Genomic DNA, 19,164 nt, shown 5'->3' with positions numbered 1-19,164 from the left:
AGCCAATGAGCGGCTCCCGCCTCTGGCCTTTAAGAACCGCGCGCACTCTCCCTGCGGCGGACGCTGCCAGCCTAGCACTCCAACAGAGTTTCCATGGAGACCGAGTCTGGGCCGGGGCGGCCTCGCGGCGTTACCATGGAGACAACTCCCGGGCTAGGGCTCCGAAGCTCTGGCTCACCGCTGTCTCAAAACCCCGCGGAGCCGCTGTGCCAGGCCGGAGCCGCGGTGGCGGCGGCATGCTGGGACCTGCGGAAACATTCTTTGCTCATCGTGATCGGCGATATCGGTACAGAAAGTCAGCTGAGGGCCGTGCGGGCCCACCTTGAACAAGGTGAGCCGCTGTCCTGGCTGTGCTTGGGACATCCTCCATCCCGAGCTTCTCCGCCATCTGCATTTATCTCCCAGAGCGTACGTCTGCATCCTTCATCCCTAGTGTGCACTGTGCACTCTGTTAATCTGAATCATCAGCCCCTGTCACCTTTATCTTCCATGTCACGCGTCCGTATCCTTCCGTGCTGCCAACATCTCGCTTCCCCATCCTTCCCGCACACCCCATGGCGTACCGCAATCTCCCGGAGGCGGGGGAGCTCTGTGCAGTGCCTGGGGCCCCTCTGGTCACACCCTCTCTCCCGCAGTGTCTCGGGCCAGACGTCCTGAAAGTCCTCACCTTCCCCTGGGGAGTCCATGTCCCTACCTTAGTTTCTTCTTTAGGATCCCTGAACAGGCACAGGGTGCCTTCTGGAAGCTGCAGACAAATCTCAAATCTCCCAGTGTCGGTGGCCAACCTGAGAGTGACCTTTGTGGCCGCGAGCTCCTGAGTCCTCACCTCCCTCCCCAGTTGCCTGCCAGTGGCGCAGTGCTGCAGAGCCACCTGCGGGTGGAAGCAAGCCGCGAAGGGGTGGAGGCAAGGAGGGGGCATAGAAGGAGAGTCTAGAATCCTACTTAGCTGTAAGGACCAGTAAGGCAGCCCCCAGTATCTGGGATAGGCCCTTGGGTGTCACTTCTATCACAATTGGGCAACTCTGCAAGAAAATTCCTACATACGAACTCACTAATGACCAAGTTTAGCCTAAACTCTGCCCTTCTTCATCTGGCTCAGGCAAAGCCCAAGGCACAGAATTGAAGAGAGATAGAGGCATTAACAACCTTTCTTAAAGATATCAGTGAGGCTGATCAGGGCAGCTGTCCTTATCTCCTCCCTCTCCTTACCCCTCTTGTGAGCTTAGAACTGCTCCCTGAAGTCCAGCTCTTCTGAACTTATTTAGAGCCCTCTTTGTTTCTTTTTGTCTCACAGGGATTCTCTCCTGGAATGTTGACTTATCATCCTTTGACTTGAACCAGCAGTTGCGGCTCTTCATTACCCGGCACCTAGCTCACTTCTCCTCAGAGGTCAAAGGTTAGGACCAGTGTCATTTGTCTCAGCCCTTTGAGTGAGGGTTGGTCACAGAAGAGCAGAGGTCTCCCTAGCAGAACTGGACTTGTGGGAGCTTTGGGTTGGGGAGAAGGGAAGGACTCTGGAGGAAAGTTGTAAAGCTCCATAGCTATCCCCACATACCCAGTACACTTCAAAGACAGATGGTATGGTGGTGGAAAGAAACTGGAGAATATAATTTCTACCTGAGAAGACGGTATTTTATGGACAGCTATTGACATGCACTAAGGAAACAAGATACTTCTCCTGAGTGATCAATCATCTCCCATGCAAAAAATCTACTTTTTTTGTGTTCCCATTTCTGTGTACTCCAGCCTTCTTGGATCTCTTTACAGAGACCCTTGAATCCCCAACCCACCTTCCCAGATCCTTGCTTAGAACTTTCCCTTAGACCACATAGCCTACTGTCCCAGGTTTCAGGGTTTCTGGTTCCTCCTTTGGATCAGCCAACAGATCTCCAGAGCACATCAGAAATCTGGTATCAAAGGCTGATGAGCACCATCAAATCCAGGGTGGAAGCAGGGACTCCCAGATTTGCTGCTACAAGAGCTAGTCACACTCCAAGATTTGACTCTGAGATCAAAGTTCACAGGATGTAGTTTCCCATTCGGCTAGGTGGGAGAAATGGGTCAGAGATTTGAGTAAGTACCATTTTAGGAGCTATCATTCCATGACAATATCCGTGGGGAAACTGTAGAAAACCCTACATCTTATATAAAAGTACTGGGCATTCTGGCCATGTTGTTGGTAAATGCTGACACACCAATCCATGCTCCAGTGCCTGTATGGAATTTAAAATCCATACAACTGAACAGTTACTGTATCAAATGATTGAATTCATATCTTATGTAGATAATTCTCAGTTATTCAATATAGAAGATAGTCACCTCCCCTTCTCTTCTTATTCCTCCTGCTAACTGCCACATCTTTGGTCATTTCCCTGATCACTGACTACTTTAGAGACGTTTTTGGAGAAAGAAGACAAGGTGAATATGTTAATGATTTATTATCCTAGGAATATGTGCGGCATTTAAAAAATGTGAGACTGGCATCTTCTTGATGTGACTAGCTTCCTGTGAAGCTAGCCACTCGCTGTTTTGAGACTGCCTTCTGTTTCGAATTACTCATGTCATGGCTTACTCCATTAGCACTGATGACTGAAAATCAATAGTTTTACCACTTATTACTCCTAGGAGCTTTGGTGCAAGTTTGGATGAGGAGATGATAGCAGATAAAATTAACAACTGAGTTGAAGTTTGGGGAGTATCTTCTGATGTTAATAATTCACTGAAATTTCTAACCTTGTCCTTTTGGCCACAGAGACTTAAGATTAGGCTGCTTTCTGGAATAACGTATGAATGAACAGAACTTAAACCAAAATACTTAGCTATTCTTCAAATTAAGATGCAGGGATGCTTGGGAAGACATTTACAGGGAGATGCATAATTACTCCCAGGAACCTCTCAGAAACAAACACTGATATATAAACACCTACTAGATCTTTTCAGTCAAAGAGGACATGCCATGGTGTCCTCAAGGGGCTTAGGGCCATACACCCACGATCAGGATTTACTTTAGCCTACTGAATTTTTTTAGGTTTGGACATTTTTTATGGTGGCCTCTCTATGTCCCTGGAGAATAGTGAAGAATTTCCTGGAAAAACCCACATGGCTCAAGACCGCCACAGCCCCACCCCTGCTGGCTCCTCTTTCAGCTGTCCCCACAAACAACAGAGCAGCTGCAGACACAGCCCCTCCCTTGAGCCTCCCTTTAATGGGGAAGGCAAAGGGACTCAGGCTGCTGGGATGGGCTCAAGGGGATATACTAGTACTTTATGACTTAATCCTTTCTGCCCACCCCCACAGGCTGGGCCACCATCTCTCTCGCTTCAACTCAAACCCTGGGCCAAAATGCTGAGAAGGGACAAAAGTATATCCTACAATGAATGACAGGAAGAGTGCAATCAGTCCTAGCTACATCCCGCTCCACACCCTCACACTCACGAAAAGGAGGGACCCTCTGATGGAGAGTCAGTGGCCCAGCTCCTTCTAGCGGTCAAATCTGGTAATGGCTTTACCAGGTGAATTTTGCACCAGGTAGTCAGTCTTCAGTGGTGACTTGGAGATACGTTATTCCTTTCTAACCCCTGCGAAAAATATGGAACTTCCAAGCATTATAAAACAAAACCAGAAACCATTATGATAGTGGAAAACTGAATTTAAATAACACTCTGATACTTCTATTGGGCACCTCTAGGAAAGGGAGAGGGCTTCATAATTTATAATTCATGATTGATATTCTAGGACTCTGAAACACACAGGCTGAAGGACCAGTTTGGAGACCTGTCTGACTCTCCATTATCACTGGTGTGCTCAGGAGGTATTAGTTCTGTTACCTGCAAACATAAAAGCCATTCTGAATTAATAGAGCAGCTTGTTACCCCCTGCAACTGGGGTTTTCATTGCTGTCTAAAATGGGAAAGCAAGGACAAAAATAGTATTTGAAGTCCTCTCTTGCAGGAACCTCCAGTTCTGGGCATACCTGGCAGCTAAGAGTTGGTCTGGTCTGAGATTCTGATTTAGGATCTCCCTGATCACCTAAATGACCTCTCATGGATCTTCCACAAAAGGGAGATGGACTTCCACTGCATTTGTGCACTGTAGGTTTAGGATTCTAGGAATGAAGCACTTTTTCATATTTTATGCCATTCACCCCTCACAGTATCATTGGAGGATGGTACTAATCTTATACTCATTTTATAGTTCTAGAAGCAAGCTTTCAGAGAGATTAAATGGCTCATTTAATAGCATGATTAGTAAAATGGTAGAGTCAGGTCTCAAATCCAAGACTTTGGATCTTATTTTGTGTTTGAGCTCAGGTCTCTCTCTTCTTTGGCATCTCACCATTTAATTGCAGCAGAGCCTAGGAACACAAGGAGTAAAGGGTTGGTTGTGATGAGTGGCTGTTTAGAAGGTGAGGGCTGAAGGAAAAGTCCACTGCAAGATGGAACTGTGCCCAGGGTGTGGCCCTTGAGGGTAGAAGCTGAGAATAAGGGTGGGCTCTGTACTGGGCTGGAAAATGTTTTGTTCTCAAGCCAAATGTCTACTCAAGTTTCCCTTTTAGCACAGTCCAGAGAGCCCTAGAAAGCACAGAGGAGATGGGAGGTTTAAGATGGGAGGAAATAAGAAGTACGAAGTTGCAGAAGGGAAGTGTTTCCCTTTTGTGATGCTCGGAACTCAGCCTGGTTTATGCTGTGTAGCTCTGCAGATGGCTTCCTCTATTCAAAAGGGGCTGTTGTCATGTTGCTGCTTTGCATCCCCGGATCTAAGCAAGGATTCCTCCTCCTCTGTCCTCCTCTCGGCCTCCCCGCCACTCCTCCCCCCCTCCAGTACTGGTGACTCAGCTCCCTCAGCTCCTCCTCTCCTCTGGAGGCAGTTAAGGGGGATGGGGATGCTGAGAGCAGAGACTATTTTGGCTTCTCTGACCTTCAAAAGCTGTACTTGGCAGCCTGGGGCAAGGGTGGTGCTGGTGCTGGTGTATGAGTGGGTGGATGTCGATGTATGGAAGGCCTTAGGAGTTGGCTAGGACTGGGGAAGGTTGATGGAAGGGAAGAAGGCAAGGCAAGTAAGAACTATGTGGAAGCGCAAGCATCACCCAGTTGGAACTGAGTGCTAGAGCTCTCCAGATCCTCCCTTTGAGTTCTAGTGCAGGTCACTAAATCTGAGACAGAGGTAGAGACAAAGGGAAACAGGGTCAATATTAGAAGAATTAAGATAATATAAGACCAAGACATCAAAGAGGCATGGAAAGTGCAGAGACAAGGAAAGAATAGGGATCCAACACTCTATAAAGTCATTATAAGATTTTTTTAAATCCAAAGAGTATTTTATGTTACATTTAATAATTGGCCAATAGTAAGAAAATTTTGCTTAGGCCTGGGGCCCTGGTGATCTTCCTTGGTCCCCGTTAACTCTTTCACTGAAAGGCAGAAAGCACTCTTCATACCCAGTGACCCAAGAATTCCAAGTATCAGGTCCTGTGTGTGGTTACCGTGCTGTGCTGCATTGACACAGAATTGCATGCTCCCAGGGTCCCTGTGCCCCATCCCAGACTGTCTAGGACCATGTGTCCACTTCAGAATTTCAAACTACCCTCCACCCTAAAAAGAGACTTATTTCTGCCCTCCCCTGCTTTCTGTAGCTGTGGCTCAGAAGCCAGCAGAACTCAGCGCAACTCCTGTCCCCAGCCTTCTTCTCAAGTAGTCCCTTTACTCCTATCCCATGCGTTCAGGCCCCTAGCCCCTTTGTCTCCTGCTCCTCCAGGAATTGAAGGTCACTCCTTGGGTCTGAGGAGCGAGACAGCAGATGGTTCCTGAGAGAAGGAGGAGGGCCCGGGCAACCCGTACCTCCTGTATCCTCTGAAATGTGCCATAGCACAGGGCTTTGGTCTTTTGGCTGATGCTGCTAACAGTATTTCTTGACCAGGCAGGGTTGGGGAAGGGCCCTGTGGGCCACTGGAGACCACCCTGGCTCTTTGAGCTGTTAGACAACTCCTCAGCCCCAGCAGAAGCACCAGAGCACTGACATTGTGAAGGCAAAGAAACAGTTAAGTCTCCGGTGCCTCGTCATGGACCAGCCCCTCTTCCCCGCCCTGGCACCGCCCTCCCATCAAGCGCCCCACTCCCACCCAAAGTGCTGCAGACTCTTCCCTGAAGCTGCCGGCTGAGGCCGGAGCTGCAGCCTCCATGAGGGGCTCCCTCCCACACCCAGGGTAAGAAACAAACGGAACCGAAGGGCTTGGCATGGGGGTTGGAGGATGCTGTGATAGGGAGGTGGGATGGGAGTAACGGGAGGGGAGTCGATACCTAAACTGGTGTGTCTGGAACTGGCCCAGCGGGGTGGGCAGGGTGGGGGAACGGAGAAAGAAGATGAAAATTACTGGCTATGGGGCCAGCCTGGACGCAGAACCAGGCAGAGGCCAATGTGGCCAAGACAGTGACAGTCCACCTCTCAGGCTGGGTTGGGCCGGGAGACATAAGCCTAGGGGCAATAGCAGAGGGTGGTGTCCCTGGCTCTGCCTGGCAGCCTGGGCCTCTGGAGGAGTTTGGGGGCTGTGTCTTTGGGCAGGGGTAGAAGAATCTGAGGGTAAGCGGATGTTATGGGAATGTACCTAATGGTGTCAGCTGCTAGATTGCTCAGCTGCTCCTATGCTGGGGGTGAGCAGGACAGCGAGTTTTTGCCAAGTAAGGGGAGGTGGGGGACACTGTGGAAAAAGAAGGGAGGAAAGGGTCATTAAGATGTGGCACGCGCCTTCGCAGACCAACCAATGTGCAGTGGGCTCCCCGCACCCTTTTCCCAGCTTGAGATTGTGACTCTTAAGCCCCCACCCTTTTCTGGCTCCCTTGGGAGATTGAGAGGCCCCTCTGGAGATTAAGAGCACTCCCTCCAGAGCAGCTGCCCTGCATTTTCAGTACTGTCAACCCCACGGGTTCCCAGTCTGAGCCCCACCCCCACCTCATCTCTGCATCTCTTCTCAAGATAGGGGCTCTTGAACCAAGGAGCCAGTTTCCTCTCCCTCTCTGTGTTCCCTCTCGCCCCCCCACCCCCATGCAGAGGCAGCCAAGAAAATGACTTGTCATGCTGTGGTGGGGGCGGAGCTGGAGCCTGAGCTCAGCGCGCACACTCACACACTGCGGCAAACTGCAGCTGCCCGAGCGGCCCCCCTCCCCTCTGCCTCACTGCAGAGACACCTGCCCTCTTGCCGGCTCAGCCTCTGCACCCGCCACCCCATCACTGGCCAAGGGATATGCCCCTGCCTCACAAGAAGTCCTCTCCAAAAAAAAAAGGAAAAACAAGTCTATTCCCTTTGGTGAGATTGCTGGGGTGAGCAGAAGAGGGAAAGAGTGCTTTCTCCCAGGCCTGAAAACGAAGGATGCTGGATATAAACCATGTAGTTGCCAGTCAGAACTGGAAAGCACTTGGGTGAGGGAGAGGGTCTCCACCAAGACAGGAACTGGAATCAGAGAAGTCTGGTGGTTATACCCAGGGGGCTGCAAGGAATGATAGACCGGAAGCGGGAGACGGGGGCAGATAGGAAGCAAATCAGTCTGTACCACAGAAATTTCTTTCTCACCCTCCTAGCTAAACTGTGAGACCTTCTGGGATGTGGTGGGGCAGAGGTGGGGGTGGAAATTGCCCTTCTAAATCTAAACTACTTAGAGCTAGCCTAGGGCCAGCTGTTCCCTGAACCTCCATAGCCCTCACCTGCCCAAGCCTTGCCCCTGCCCTCCTCTGAACTGACCTCAAAGCTTCCCTCCATTCCCAAGTGCATAGAAGACAACCTTGAATTCCTCTTGGGCCCCACCCACCCTGTTTGGAGTTTGGTCTTCTGACATCATCCATAGTTCACTTCCCCTGCAGCTGCAACTACAGCCCCTTGCTGCCAGATCTGCCTGATCCTGGCACCAAGGCTCTCCCACTTAACAAAAGCCCTGGCCCTGCACTTCTCTTGTCAGAGCCCTTGAAGAGGGTCTAGTGGAGGGATTCTGAGCCCTTCCACCAATATCCTTTAGACAGCCCACTCCCCAGGCCATCTGATCACCCCTCTGTTTGTAAGGTAACTCCACTATGCTGCAATTGGCAAAGGCAGGAACAGGGAATGGCAGCATCCCTTTTCAGTATCTTCTGTCTAACCTGCCACTTTCTTTGCTGTGTTACTTGGTATTTTATGTGAGCCCGGGGAAGGAAAGTAAATAGGGGAATTTAAGGGTGTCTTATCTTTCTCCATGGCCTGGGGAACACTCAGTCTTTCTTTCCTTGTTTCTTGTTTGTGAACCCCTTGTTCCCCTCTCCATGGCAGAAGGCCCATAGGAGAGAGGCAAAGATGAGAGGAGAAACTGTTCACAAAATATGGATTGTAGGCTAGCAACCCAGGCCTCTCTGGAGTCCAGGGATATGATGGTGAGAGAGGGAGCTGTGAAACCTTTAGTGGTGGGAACAGTATGAGTGGGTGCATGTTTGTGAGTGCAGGCTTGGCCTCTCAGGAACCAGAGAACAGAACAAGAAATTAACAGTCCTATATCAACTCTTTGATTTGTAAAACTCCAACGGTTTAGAGAGTGCAGACTTCTCTGAGTCTTTTGGAGTGGGAATTCTGGCCTTGGATGGGGGTTGGAAAGGAAGATGGGGAGTCTGTGGACACTGCACAGAAGGGCCCATCTCCTTGTTTCCAGGCACTCACTAGCATGAAAGCATGCTAGCGCAAGGCAGAGGCAGGCTAGGAAGGAGTGAGCTGGGTGAGGACCGTCCCAGGAGCCCTCCCTCCAGCTGAGTCCCCCATCCTCAGGCTGCACCAGGAACTCAGAGCTCAGAGAGGGACAAAAGTTTCTTGTCAACAGGGCAGCCTGAGGCGGGAGTTCCAGGCAGAGGGTGTGGTAGATGAAGGGAGGGAGAAGACAGACTGTGTGGAAGAGGGGAGGGAGGCCCCTGAAAGGGGAGGGTTAGATGAGCTAGTCCCTAGACCTTACTCAGCAGTATCCAAAGTGGCAGGATCTTAGGATAGCTAGACTTCTCTTTCTCTCAAGCCCCATATTCTGATAGTGCATTCTTTCCTCCCCTGCCCCACACAATGCCTCTGTTTTAGTCTATACCCACTCTCTTCAGAACAAATTCCTACATCTTTCCCTCAGGCCAGAGGACCCTCTGCCACCAGAGTGAGATCCTAGAGACCATCATCCTGGTAAACCCCAGCGCCGACAGCATCAGCTCTGAGGTAAGGCCTGGGCCTGGGCCTTGCCACGAGGGCCTGCTGAAAGTGCTGTAGCTCACCCTTGCCAGTGCTACTGCTGTAAGGCCAAGAATTCTTGGACTTGGCTTTGAACCATCCTCTAGTTCTGCCATCTAAGCTGCCTTACAATTCCCAGCCCCACTCTGGAGGTGTTGTGGTGCTACTGGTGGGGAGCATGGCCTTGCAGTATTGCGGGGAAAACGAACATTCAGTGCTCTTCCCTGGGTTTCCTACATCTGTGACTACTCCTTTCCTTCTATTCTAGGTTCATCATCTCCTTAGCAGCCCATCAGCTCACAAACTACTAATCTTGAGTGGGCAAAGTTTAGAGCCAGGGGGAGACCTCATCCTGCAGAGCGGCACTTACTCCTATCAAAACTTTGTCCAGGTCCTTCACAACCCAGAGGTAAGTTCCATGTCTGCAGGAACAGAATATGGGAGGGATCCAAGGAAGGGAAACTCTCATATTGTTTGACAACTGGGGGTCCTGGCAGAAAGGTGGGAGATCACCTTAGAGACAAGTAAGATTAGTAGACTGAATATGAGTTGGGGTAAGACAAACTTAATGACCTGATCAGCCTTCTATCTCCCATTCCTCTAGATTGCCCAATTGCTCAGCAACAGAGACCCTGGGCTCCAGGCCTTCCTCACCGTGTCCTGCTTAGGGGAGGGTGATTGGAGCCATCTGGGACTATCTAGTTCCCAAGAGACCCTGCACCTCCGGCTAAACCCTGAGCCCACCTTGCCCACAATGGATGGTGTGGCTGAGTTCTCCGAGTATGTCTCTGAGACTGTGGATGTGCCATCCCCCTTTGACCTGCTAGAGCCTCCTACTTCAGGGGGCTTCCTCAAGCTCTCCAAGCCTTGCTGCTACATCTTCCCTGGCGGCCGCGGGGACTCTGCCCTCTTTGCCGTCAATGGTTTCAACATCCTAGTGGATGGTGGCTCTGATCGCAAGTCCTGCTTCTGGAAGCTGGTGCGGCATCTGGACCGCATTGACTCAGTGCTGCTCACACACATCGGGGCAGACAACCTGCCAGGCATCAATGGACTCCTGCAGCGCAAAGTGGCAGAACTGGAGGAGGAGCAGTCCCAGGGCTCCAGCAGCTACAGCGACTGGGTGAAGAACCTCATCTCTCCGGAGCTTGGAGTTGTCTTCTTCAATGTGCCAGATAAACTGCGGCTGCCTGATGCCTCCCGGAAGGCCAAGCGCAGCATTGAGGAGGCCTGCCTCACTCTGCAGCACCTAAACCGCCTGGGCATCCAAGCTGAGCCTCTGTACCGTGTGGTCAGCAACACCATTGAGCCTCTGACCCTCTTCCACAAGATGGGTGTTGGCCGGCTGGACATGTATGTCCTCAATCCTGTCAAGGACAGCAAGGAGATGCAGTTCCTCATGCAGAAGTGGGCAGGCAATAGTAAAGCTAAGACAGGCATTGTGCTGGCTAATGGAAAGGAGGCTGAGATCTCGGTGCCCTACCTGACCTCTATCACTGCTCTTGTGGTCTGGCTGCCAGCCAGCCCCACTGAGAAGATTGTACGTGTGCTTTTTCCAGGGAATGCTCCCCAGAACAAGATCTTGGAAGGCCTGGAAAAGCTTCGGCACCTGGACTTCCTGCGCTACCCAGTGGCCACACAGAAGGACCTGACTGCTGGGGCTGTGCCTGCCAACCTCAAACCCAGCAAAATCAAACAGCGGGCCGACAGCAAGGAGAGCCTCAAGGCCACTACTAAGACAGCTGTGAGCAAGCTGGCCAAACGGGAAGAAGTGGCTGAGGAAGGAGCCAAGGAGGCCCGCTCAGAACTGGCCAAGGAGTTAGCCAAGACAGAGAAGAAGGTAAAAGAATCATCTGAGAAGCTCCCAGAGAAGCCTGCCAAGCCTGAGAGGGTGAGGACAGAGTCGAGCGAGGCATTGAAGGCAGAGAAGCGAAAGTTGATCAAAGATAAGGTGGGGAAGAAGCACTTGAAAGAAAAGATATCAAAGCTGGAGGAGAAGAAAGACAAAGAGAAAAAAGAGATCAAGAAGGAGAGAAAGGAGCTCAAGAAAGACGAAGGAAGAAAGGAAGAGAAGAAGGATGCCAAGAAAGAGGAGAAGAGGAAAGATACCAAACCTGAGGTCAAGAAGATTTCCAAGCCAGATCTGAAGCCCTTTACCCCTGAGGTACGTAAGACCCTCTACAAGGCCAAGGCCCCTGGCAGAGTAAAGATGGACAAGAGCCGGGCTGCCCGTGGGGAGAAGGATCTGTCCTCTGAGCCCCGGACACCCCCAGCCCAGAAGGGGGCTGTACCACTCCCAACAGTCAGTGCGCACAGGGAGCTGGCCCTGTCTTCACCAGAGGACCTCACACAGGACTTTGAGGAGATGAAGCGTGAGGAGAGGAGGTTGCTGGATGAACAAAGGGACATAGGACTAGGAGAGAAACCGCTCTCTCCAGGCACCACGGAGGAGGGAGTCCCAAGCACAGCTGCCCAGAGAACACTACCCTCTGTCTCAGGGCTGGAACAAGAAAAGCCTGTGATGAAGGAGAAAGAGGTTGTCCCAGACATCCCTGAGGAGCAAGGCACCAATAGAGGCCCAGATTCTGGGGCCGAAACAGAGGAAGAGAAAGACGCCTGGGAGGAAAAGAAGCAGAAGGAAGCAGAGAGGCTCCCTGATAGAACCGAAGCCAGAGAGGAAAGTGAGCCTGAGGTAAAGGAGGATGTGATAGAGAAGGCTGAGTTAGAAGAAATGGAGGAGGAGTTGCACCCTTCAGATGAGGAGGAAGAGGAAGAGACAAAGGCTGAGGGTTTTTACCAAAAACATATGCAAGAAGCCTTGAAGGTAACTCCAAGGGGCAGGGAGGCTCTCGGGGGCCGGGAACTGGGACTCCAGGGCAAGGCCCCTGAGAAGGAGACCTCATCTTTCCTAAGCAGCCTGGCCACACCTGCAGGAGCCACTGAGCACGTCTCCTACATCCAGGATGAGACAATCCCTGGCTACTCAGAGACCGAGCAGACCATCTCAGATGAGGAGATCCATGATGAGCCGGAGGAGCGCCCAGCTCCACCTAGATTTCCTACAAGTACCTATGACCTCCCTGGGCCCGAAGGCCCTGGCCCCTTTGAGGCTAGCCAGCCTGTAGACAGTGTTGTTCCTGCCACCTCCAGCAAAGGCTACGGAGCACCAGAGACTGAACTGACCTACCCTCCCAACATGGTGGCCGCCCCTTTGGCTGAAGAGGAGCATGTGTCCTCGGCTACCTCAATCACTGAGTGCGACAAGCTTTCTTCCTTTGCCACATCTGTGGCTGAGGACCAGTCTGTGGCTTCACTCACAGCTCCCCAGACAGAGGAGACAGGCAAGAGCTCCCTGCTGCTTGACACAGTCACAAGCATCCCATCATCCCGCACTGAAGCCACTCAGGGCTTGGACTACGTGCCATCGGCTGGTACCATCTCACCCACCTCCTCACTGGAAGAAGACAAGGGCTTCAAATCACCACCTTGTGAGGATTTCTCTGTGACTGGGGAGTCAGAGAAGAGAGGAGAGAGTGTCGGGAAGGGCTTACCTGAAGAGAGAACTGTGGAAGAGGAAGAGGAGACCACAAGTGTACAGCTGTCTGAGAAACTTCACAGTCAATATGGAACCCCGATGTTCGGTGCCCCTGGTCACACCCTATATCCAGGGGAATCAGCGCTCGGAGAATTGGAGGAGCGCTGCCTCAGCCCAGATGACAGCACAGTGAAGATGGCCTCTCCTCCACCATCTGGTCCACCCAGTGCCACCCACACACCCTTTCATCAGTCCCCAGTGGAAGAAAAGTCTGAGCCCCAAGACTTTCAGGAAGCAGACTCCTGCGAAGACACTAGGCGTACCCCAGGTGTGGTCAAGGAAGATGCTGCAGAGGAGACAGTCAAGCCAGGGCCTAAAGAGGACACACTAGAGGAGGGGGGAAAGCTGCCTCCTCTCAGGAGCCCCCAGGCCCAGGAAGCAGCTGTCAGCATTGTTGGGGGACATACAGGGTACACCATCCAATTGTTGCCAGAACAGGACAAAGCAATAGTCTTTGAGACTATGGAAGCACAAGAGCCCACAGGCCCAATTCTGGGAATAGAAGTCCTGCCCAGAGATTTGAGGGCATCTCTCCAAGAACCTGGTGAAACTCAGAAAGATGATGTGCTCCAATTTCCTGACCAAAGCCTCTCCCCTGATGATGCAGAGTCCCTCTCGGTCCTCAGCGTGGTCTCACCAGACATTGCCAACCAGGAAACCATCCTCAGGTCTCCCTGTGGCCTGACAGAGCAGCACCTACACAAAGACCTGTGGCCACAGGTATCTCCAGAAGATACTCGGTCACTTTCTCTCTCAGAAGAGAGTCCCAGCAAAGAGACTTCTCTGGATATCTCTTCTAAACAGCTGTCTCCAGAAAGCCTTGGTACCCTCCAGTTTGGCGAACTAAGCCTCGGAAAGGAAGAAAAGGGGCCTCTGATGCAGGCTGAGGACACCTCTCAGCACCTAGCTCCCGAGTCTATTCCAGAACCCTATGCAGCCACAGTGTCTCCTCCCACAGATGTGAACACTGGATACTCTGCACAGGCAGATATCACAGATGAGAGCCCCAATGGAAAATTATCTGCCAGCCCCTTCTCTCACTCTCCACTGTTGGGAGATGGGAAGCACTCACCTGGAGTGACCACAAGCCCTGGTGAACACATTCTGACACCTGATAGCTCCTTCACTAAGAGTCCTGAGTCTTTGCCAAGCCCTGTCATGGAGGACATTGCCATCAAGTGGGAAGGTAAAGTTCCAGAATTGAAAGACAGAACCCCAGAGCAGAAGGACAAGGTACCTGAGTCAAAGGATGAAGTCCTACAGCAGAAGGACAAAACTCTGGAGCAGAAGGATATTGTCATAGAGCAGAAGGATACAGCCATCGATCAGAAAGGTGAGGCTCTGGGAGAAAAGAAGGCTGTGACACAGCAGGATAAGCCTTTAGAACTAAAAAGCAGAGTCTTAGAACAGAGGGACACAGCTCTGGAAAAGAAGGACAAGGCTCTGGAACCAAAAGACAAGACCCTGGAACAGGAGGACAAAGTCGTAGAAGAGAAAGATGAAACCTTAGAACAAAAAGCCAGAGACTTTGAACATAAAGACATGACTCCAGAGGACAAAGTCTCTGAACTGAAGGGCAAGGCCTTAGAACAGACTGATGAAGCCCCTGAACAGAAGGACAAGGTTTTGGAAAAGGAAGATCAGGCCTTAGAACAAAAATACTGGGCCTTAGGACAGAAGGATGAAGCCCTGGAACAAAACAATAAGGCTCTTGAACAGAGAGATAAGGATCTGGAAGAGAAGGACAAAATTCAGGAGCAGGAGGGCCCAGTGCAGGAGGAGAAAACCGTGAAGCCAAAGGAGAAGATCCTAGAGGAAAAATCTTCAGAAAAAGTTGGGGCTGTGGAACAGAAGGAAGAAGCTCTGCTGGAAAAGACCAAAGCTCTGGAACTGGAAGAGAGCCCGGAGCAGAAGGACAAGGCCCAGGAGCAGGAAGAGAAACACTGGAAGGAGCAGGAATGGCGAGAAACATCTCCGACCAGAGGGGAGCCAGTTGGAGAACGGAAAGAGCCTGCCCGGACATGGGAGGATACATCTCCTGAGCAAGAGGACAGGTACTGGAGGGGCAGAGAGGATGTGGCCTTGGAACAGGACACATACTGGAGGGAACTGAGCTGTGAGCGGAAGGTCTGGTTCCCTCATGAGCTCGATGGCCAGGGGGCCCGGCCGCGGTACACAGAAGAGCGGGAGAACACTTTCCTCGATGAGGGGCCAGATGAAGGGCAAGAAGTACCCCCCTTGGAACACTCGCCCCAGAGCCCCTGGGCCTCAGACTTCAAGGGTTTCCAGGAGCCTTCATCACAAAAGGGGCTGGAGGTGGAGCGCTGGCTTGCTGAGTCACCAGTTGGGCTGCCACCAGAGGAAGAAGACAAGCTGACCCGCTCCCCTTTTGAGATCATCTCTCCTCCAGCCTCCCCACCTGAGATGGCTGGACAGAGGGCTCCTCCGCTTCCAGGACAAGAGAGCCCTATCCTGGAGCCTAAGACCATGCCACCCATGAGGAATGAACCTACCACCCCCTCATGGCTGGCTGACATCCCACCATGGGTGCCCAAGGACAGACCCCTGCCCCCTGCACCCCTCTCCCCAGCTCCAGCTCCCCCAGCTCCTGCCCCTGAGCCATACACTCCTGCGCCCTTCTGGGGCACAGCTGAATATGACAGTGTGGTGGCTGCAGTGCAGGAGGGGGCAGCTGAGTTAGAAGGTGGGCCATACTCCCCCCTTGGGAAGGACTACTGCAAGGCTGAAGGAAAAAAGGAAGAAGGAGGTCAGGCTGGGGCTCCTGACAGCAGCCTCCGCAGCTCCAAGTTTCCAGAGGCCAGTGAGAGCCATGCCACCCAGGAGCCTGAGCAGACCGAGTCAGAGCAGAGAGAGCCCACACCCTATCCTGATGAGAGAAGCTTTCAGTATGCGGACATCTATGAACAGATGATGCTTACTGGTCTTGGCCCTGCATGTCCCACTAGGGAACCTCTTCTTGGAGCAGCGGGGGATTGGCCCCCACACATCTCAACCAAGGAGGAGGCAGCTGGCCGAAACACATCTGCAGAGAAGGAACTTTCATCTCCTGTCTCACCCAAGAGCCTCCAGTTTGACACCCCGTCCTTCAGCTATGCAGCCCTGGCAGGACCCACCGTACCCCCCAGGCAGGAGCCTGAGCCAGGGCCAAGTGTGGAACCCAGTCTCATCCCTCCTGCAGTACCTCCCCGTGCTCCCATCCCACTGAGCAAAGGCCCAAGCCCCCCTCTTAATGGTAATATCCTGAGCTGTAGCCCAGAGAGGAGAAGCCCATCCCCCAAGGAATCAGGTCGGGATCACTGGGATGACAGCACTAGCGACTCAGAGCTAGAGAAGGGGGCTCGGGAGCAGCCAGAGAAAGAGGTCCAGTCCCCAAGTCCCCCTCACTCCATCCCTGCAGGGCCCCCCAAACAGTGGCCTGAAAGTGAGGCACATACCAGCCCTTCCTTGGACTCACACCTGGCTTCTGCCCGACCTACCCTGGACTTCCCAGCTTCAGCCTTTGGTTTCTCCTCATTGCAGCCAGCTCCTCCACAGCTGCCCTCTCCAGCTGAACCTCGCTCAGCACCCTGTGGCTCCCTTGCCTTCTCCGGGGACCGAGCTCTGGCTCTGGCTCCAGGGCCTCCCACCAGAGCCCGGCATGATGAGTACTTAGAAGTGACCAAGGCCCCCAGCTTGGACTCCTCACTGCCCCAGCTCCCATCACCCAGCTCTCCTGGGGCCCCTCTCCTCTCCAATCTGCCACGACCTTCCTCACCAGCCCTGTCTGAAGGCTCCTCTTCCGAGGCCACCACACCTGTGATTTCAAGCGTGGCTGAGCGTTTCCCTCCTAGCCTGGAGGCTGCAGAACAGGGATCTGTAGAGCTGGCCCCAGGAATGGAAGCAGCTACCCACAGCCTCTGGGACCTCAATCCTCTGAGCCCAGCACCTCCAGCTTCACTGGACTTGGCCCCAGGTCCGGCTCCCAGCCTGCCTGGAGATGTGGATGATGGCACCCTACCCTGCCACCTGGAGTGCTCAGTGGCAGCAACCAAGAAGCCAAGCCCTTTCCAGGGTCCCTCTGGGGATTATGCCACCAATGGTCCAACTGAAACCAGCCCCAACCCCCCGGGCCTTGCGCCAGCCAAGGCTGAGAAAGAAGAGGCTAAGGCCTGCCCTGCCTGGGAACGTGGGGCCTGGCCTGAGGGAGCTGAGAGGAGCTGCCGGCCTGACACGCTGCTCTCCCCTGAGCAGCCACTGTGCCCTGGAGGGACCTCTGGGGGCCAGTCTAGTAGTGTCTCCCCTGAGATGGAGGCTGGGCCCCAGGGATGTGCCTCTGAGCCCCGGCCCCACTGTGGGGAGCTCTCGCCATCCTTCTTGAACCCACCTCTGCCCCAATCCATGAATGACAGTGACCTCTCAATTGAGGAAGCTCGGCTGGTAGGGAGAGGGGGACGGCGCCGGGTGGGGGGCCCTGGGGCCACAGGGGGCCCATGCCCTGTGGCAGATGAGACACCCCCAACGTCAGCCAGTGACTCAGGCTCCACACAGTCAGATTCTGACGTTCCGCCAGAAACTGAGGAGTGCCCATCCATTACAGCTGAGGCAGCCCTCGATTCAGATGAAGATGGGGACTTCCTGCCTGTGGACAAAGCTGGGGGGGTCAGTGGAACTCACCATCCCAGGCCTGGCCATGACCCTCCCCCTATCCCCCAGCCAGACCCCCGGCCATCCCCTCCCCGCCCTGATGTGTGCATGGCTGACCCTGAGGGGCTAAGCTCAGAGTCTGGAAGGGTAGAGAGGCTACGGGAAAAGGAGAAGGCACAGGGGAGAGTAGGGCGCAGGGCCCCAGGCAAGGCCAAGCCAGCATCTCCTGCCCGGCGTCCGGATCTTCGGGGAAAACGCTCACCTACCCCTGGTAAAGGTCCTGTAGACCGAGCATCCCGGGTCCCACCCCGGCCACGCAGCACTCCAAGCCAGGTCATCCCAGCAGAGGAAAAGGACGGACACAGCCCTATGTCCAAAGGCCTGGTCAATGGACTCAAGGCAGGACTGAGTGAGTATGACTTGAAAAATAGGAGAGACTGTGGATTGGGGCTGGGTGTGGCTGGTCAAATGCTCCAGGAGTGGAAGGGAGGGAAAGAGGGAGAAGGTTGCCAAAAGCAGTCTACTTTCCCTCTACAATGAGTGCCGGCTTGTCTCTACAGCAGCCTTGGGTTCCAAGGGCGGCTCTGCTCCCCCTGTATATGTGGATCTCGCCTATATCCCGAATCATTGCAGTGGCAAGACTGCTGACCTTGACTTCTTCCGAAGAGTGCGTGCATCCTACTATGTGGTCAGTGGGAATGACCCTGCCAATGGCGAGCCGAGCCGGGCTGTGCTGGATGCCCTGCTGGAGGGCAAGGCCCAATGGGGGGAGAATCTTCAGGTGAGTGGCAATGGACGCCAAGGAGGTAGTCTGGTCAAAGCTTATTCAGAGGCAATAGTGGAACACGGTTTTTATTTATAAAAGGACTGAGCCCTTTCTATGGGCAGTGGGACTACTTCCTGGACCATCAGGTGCCCTATCCTCCTCACTTACCTTCCTTTCACATTCTCACATCAGGCATGTCTTATCTCCCGCCTAGGTGACTCTGATCCCTACTCATGACACAGAAGTGACTCGTGAGTGGTATCAGCAGACTCATGAGCAGCAGCAACAACTGAACGTCCTGGTCCTGGCTAGCAGCAGCACCGTGGTCATGCAGGATGAGTCCTTCCCAGCCTGCAAGATTGAGTTCTGAAAGAACCACTTTTCCTTCCCCAAGGATCTGCTCCCCCACCTCCCTTAGAGAATGGCTACTGCTGAGTCCTTTGGTGTTGGGGAACATGGGAGCTGGGGGAGGAGGGGGCGGGGGAGACAGGATGTCTTGTGGATACTTGGGCTAGACTGAATGGGAGAGGTTGTCCCTTTCCCTCATCCATACCTGAGATGAGTCTCAAAACCAAAGGTAATAGGAATAGGATAGGGGGAGGGTACAAAATTAGGATCGGAGGTCATCTGATGCCTGAGAACCCTGGAGTGACACATCTCCTAGCACTGCCAAATGCTGGTATTGGGTAGGGAGTGAGGATGGGTCTCAGAGAGCAATCTCCTCCCTCATGGAGGGAGATCATATCCCCAATCCCAGGGGCTTCTTTATCTCAATCTATTTATTTAGCATCCCTAGGAAGGATTTCCAATAGTAACTTATGTGACCTGTGGGCAGGATGCTGTCAGTGAGGTGCCCAGAGCTGCACCCCTTTCTCCGTCTTCCATCCCCTTACTCATCAGGTTCTGGGTTCCAGCAGTGGTCTGGAGGTACACCGCTGCTACGCT

General features: G+C 53.1%; 1 protein-coding gene across 6 annotated transcripts; it reads left to right on the top strand.

Annotated features, from left to right (window-relative positions):
• The first annotated feature begins 54 nt into the window (after positions 1-54).
• On the top strand, positions 55-18,821 carry MAP1A (microtubule associated protein 1A). 6 transcript variants are annotated; one of them, XM_039888303.1, is made up of 7 exons: positions 56-331; positions 1,295-1,396; positions 9,120-9,202; positions 9,483-9,623; positions 9,819-17,862; positions 18,017-18,234; positions 18,434-18,821. In XM_039888303.1, exons 1-7 carry the CDS (start codon positions 94-96, stop codon positions 18,587-18,589), a joined length of 8,982 nt encoding a protein of 2,993 aa, XP_039744237.1. In that variant the 5' UTR covers positions 56-93; the 3' UTR covers positions 18,590-18,821. The 6 variants fall into 6 exon arrangements, with proteins under 6 accessions (XP_039744238.1, XP_039744237.1, XP_039744236.1 ...); XM_039888302.1 differs by having other exon boundaries at positions 18,014-18,234; XM_039888304.1 differs by lacking the exon at positions 18,017-18,234 and having other exon boundaries at positions 55-331; positions 18,434-18,619.
• Positions 18,822-19,164: the final 343 nt, after the last annotated feature.

This window comes from Pteropus medius, unplaced genomic scaffold (genome assembly GCF_902729225.1).
Source record: "Pteropus medius unplaced genomic scaffold, Ma_sr-lr_union100, whole genome shotgun sequence".
NCBI classification, from domain to species: domain Eukaryota; kingdom Metazoa; phylum Chordata; class Mammalia; order Chiroptera; family Pteropodidae; genus Pteropus; species Pteropus medius.
This window is presented reverse-complemented; position numbering and strand designations above follow the sequence as displayed.

Bases quoted from the DNA above. Each gene is read 5' to 3' on its own strand.
- MAP1A (XM_039888302.1), top strand. From the start codon at position 94: ATGGAGACCGAGTCTGGGCCGGGGCGGCCTCGCGGCGTTACCATGGAG. The intron at 9,203-9,482 runs GTAAGGCCTGGG...CTTCTATTCTAG, and splicing joins CCGACAGCATCAGCTCTGAG to GTTCATCATCTCCTTAGCAG. The intron at 17,863-18,013 runs GTGAGTATGACT...TTGTCTCTACAG, and splicing joins TGGACTCAAGGCAGGACTGA to CAGCCTTGGGTTCCAAGGGC.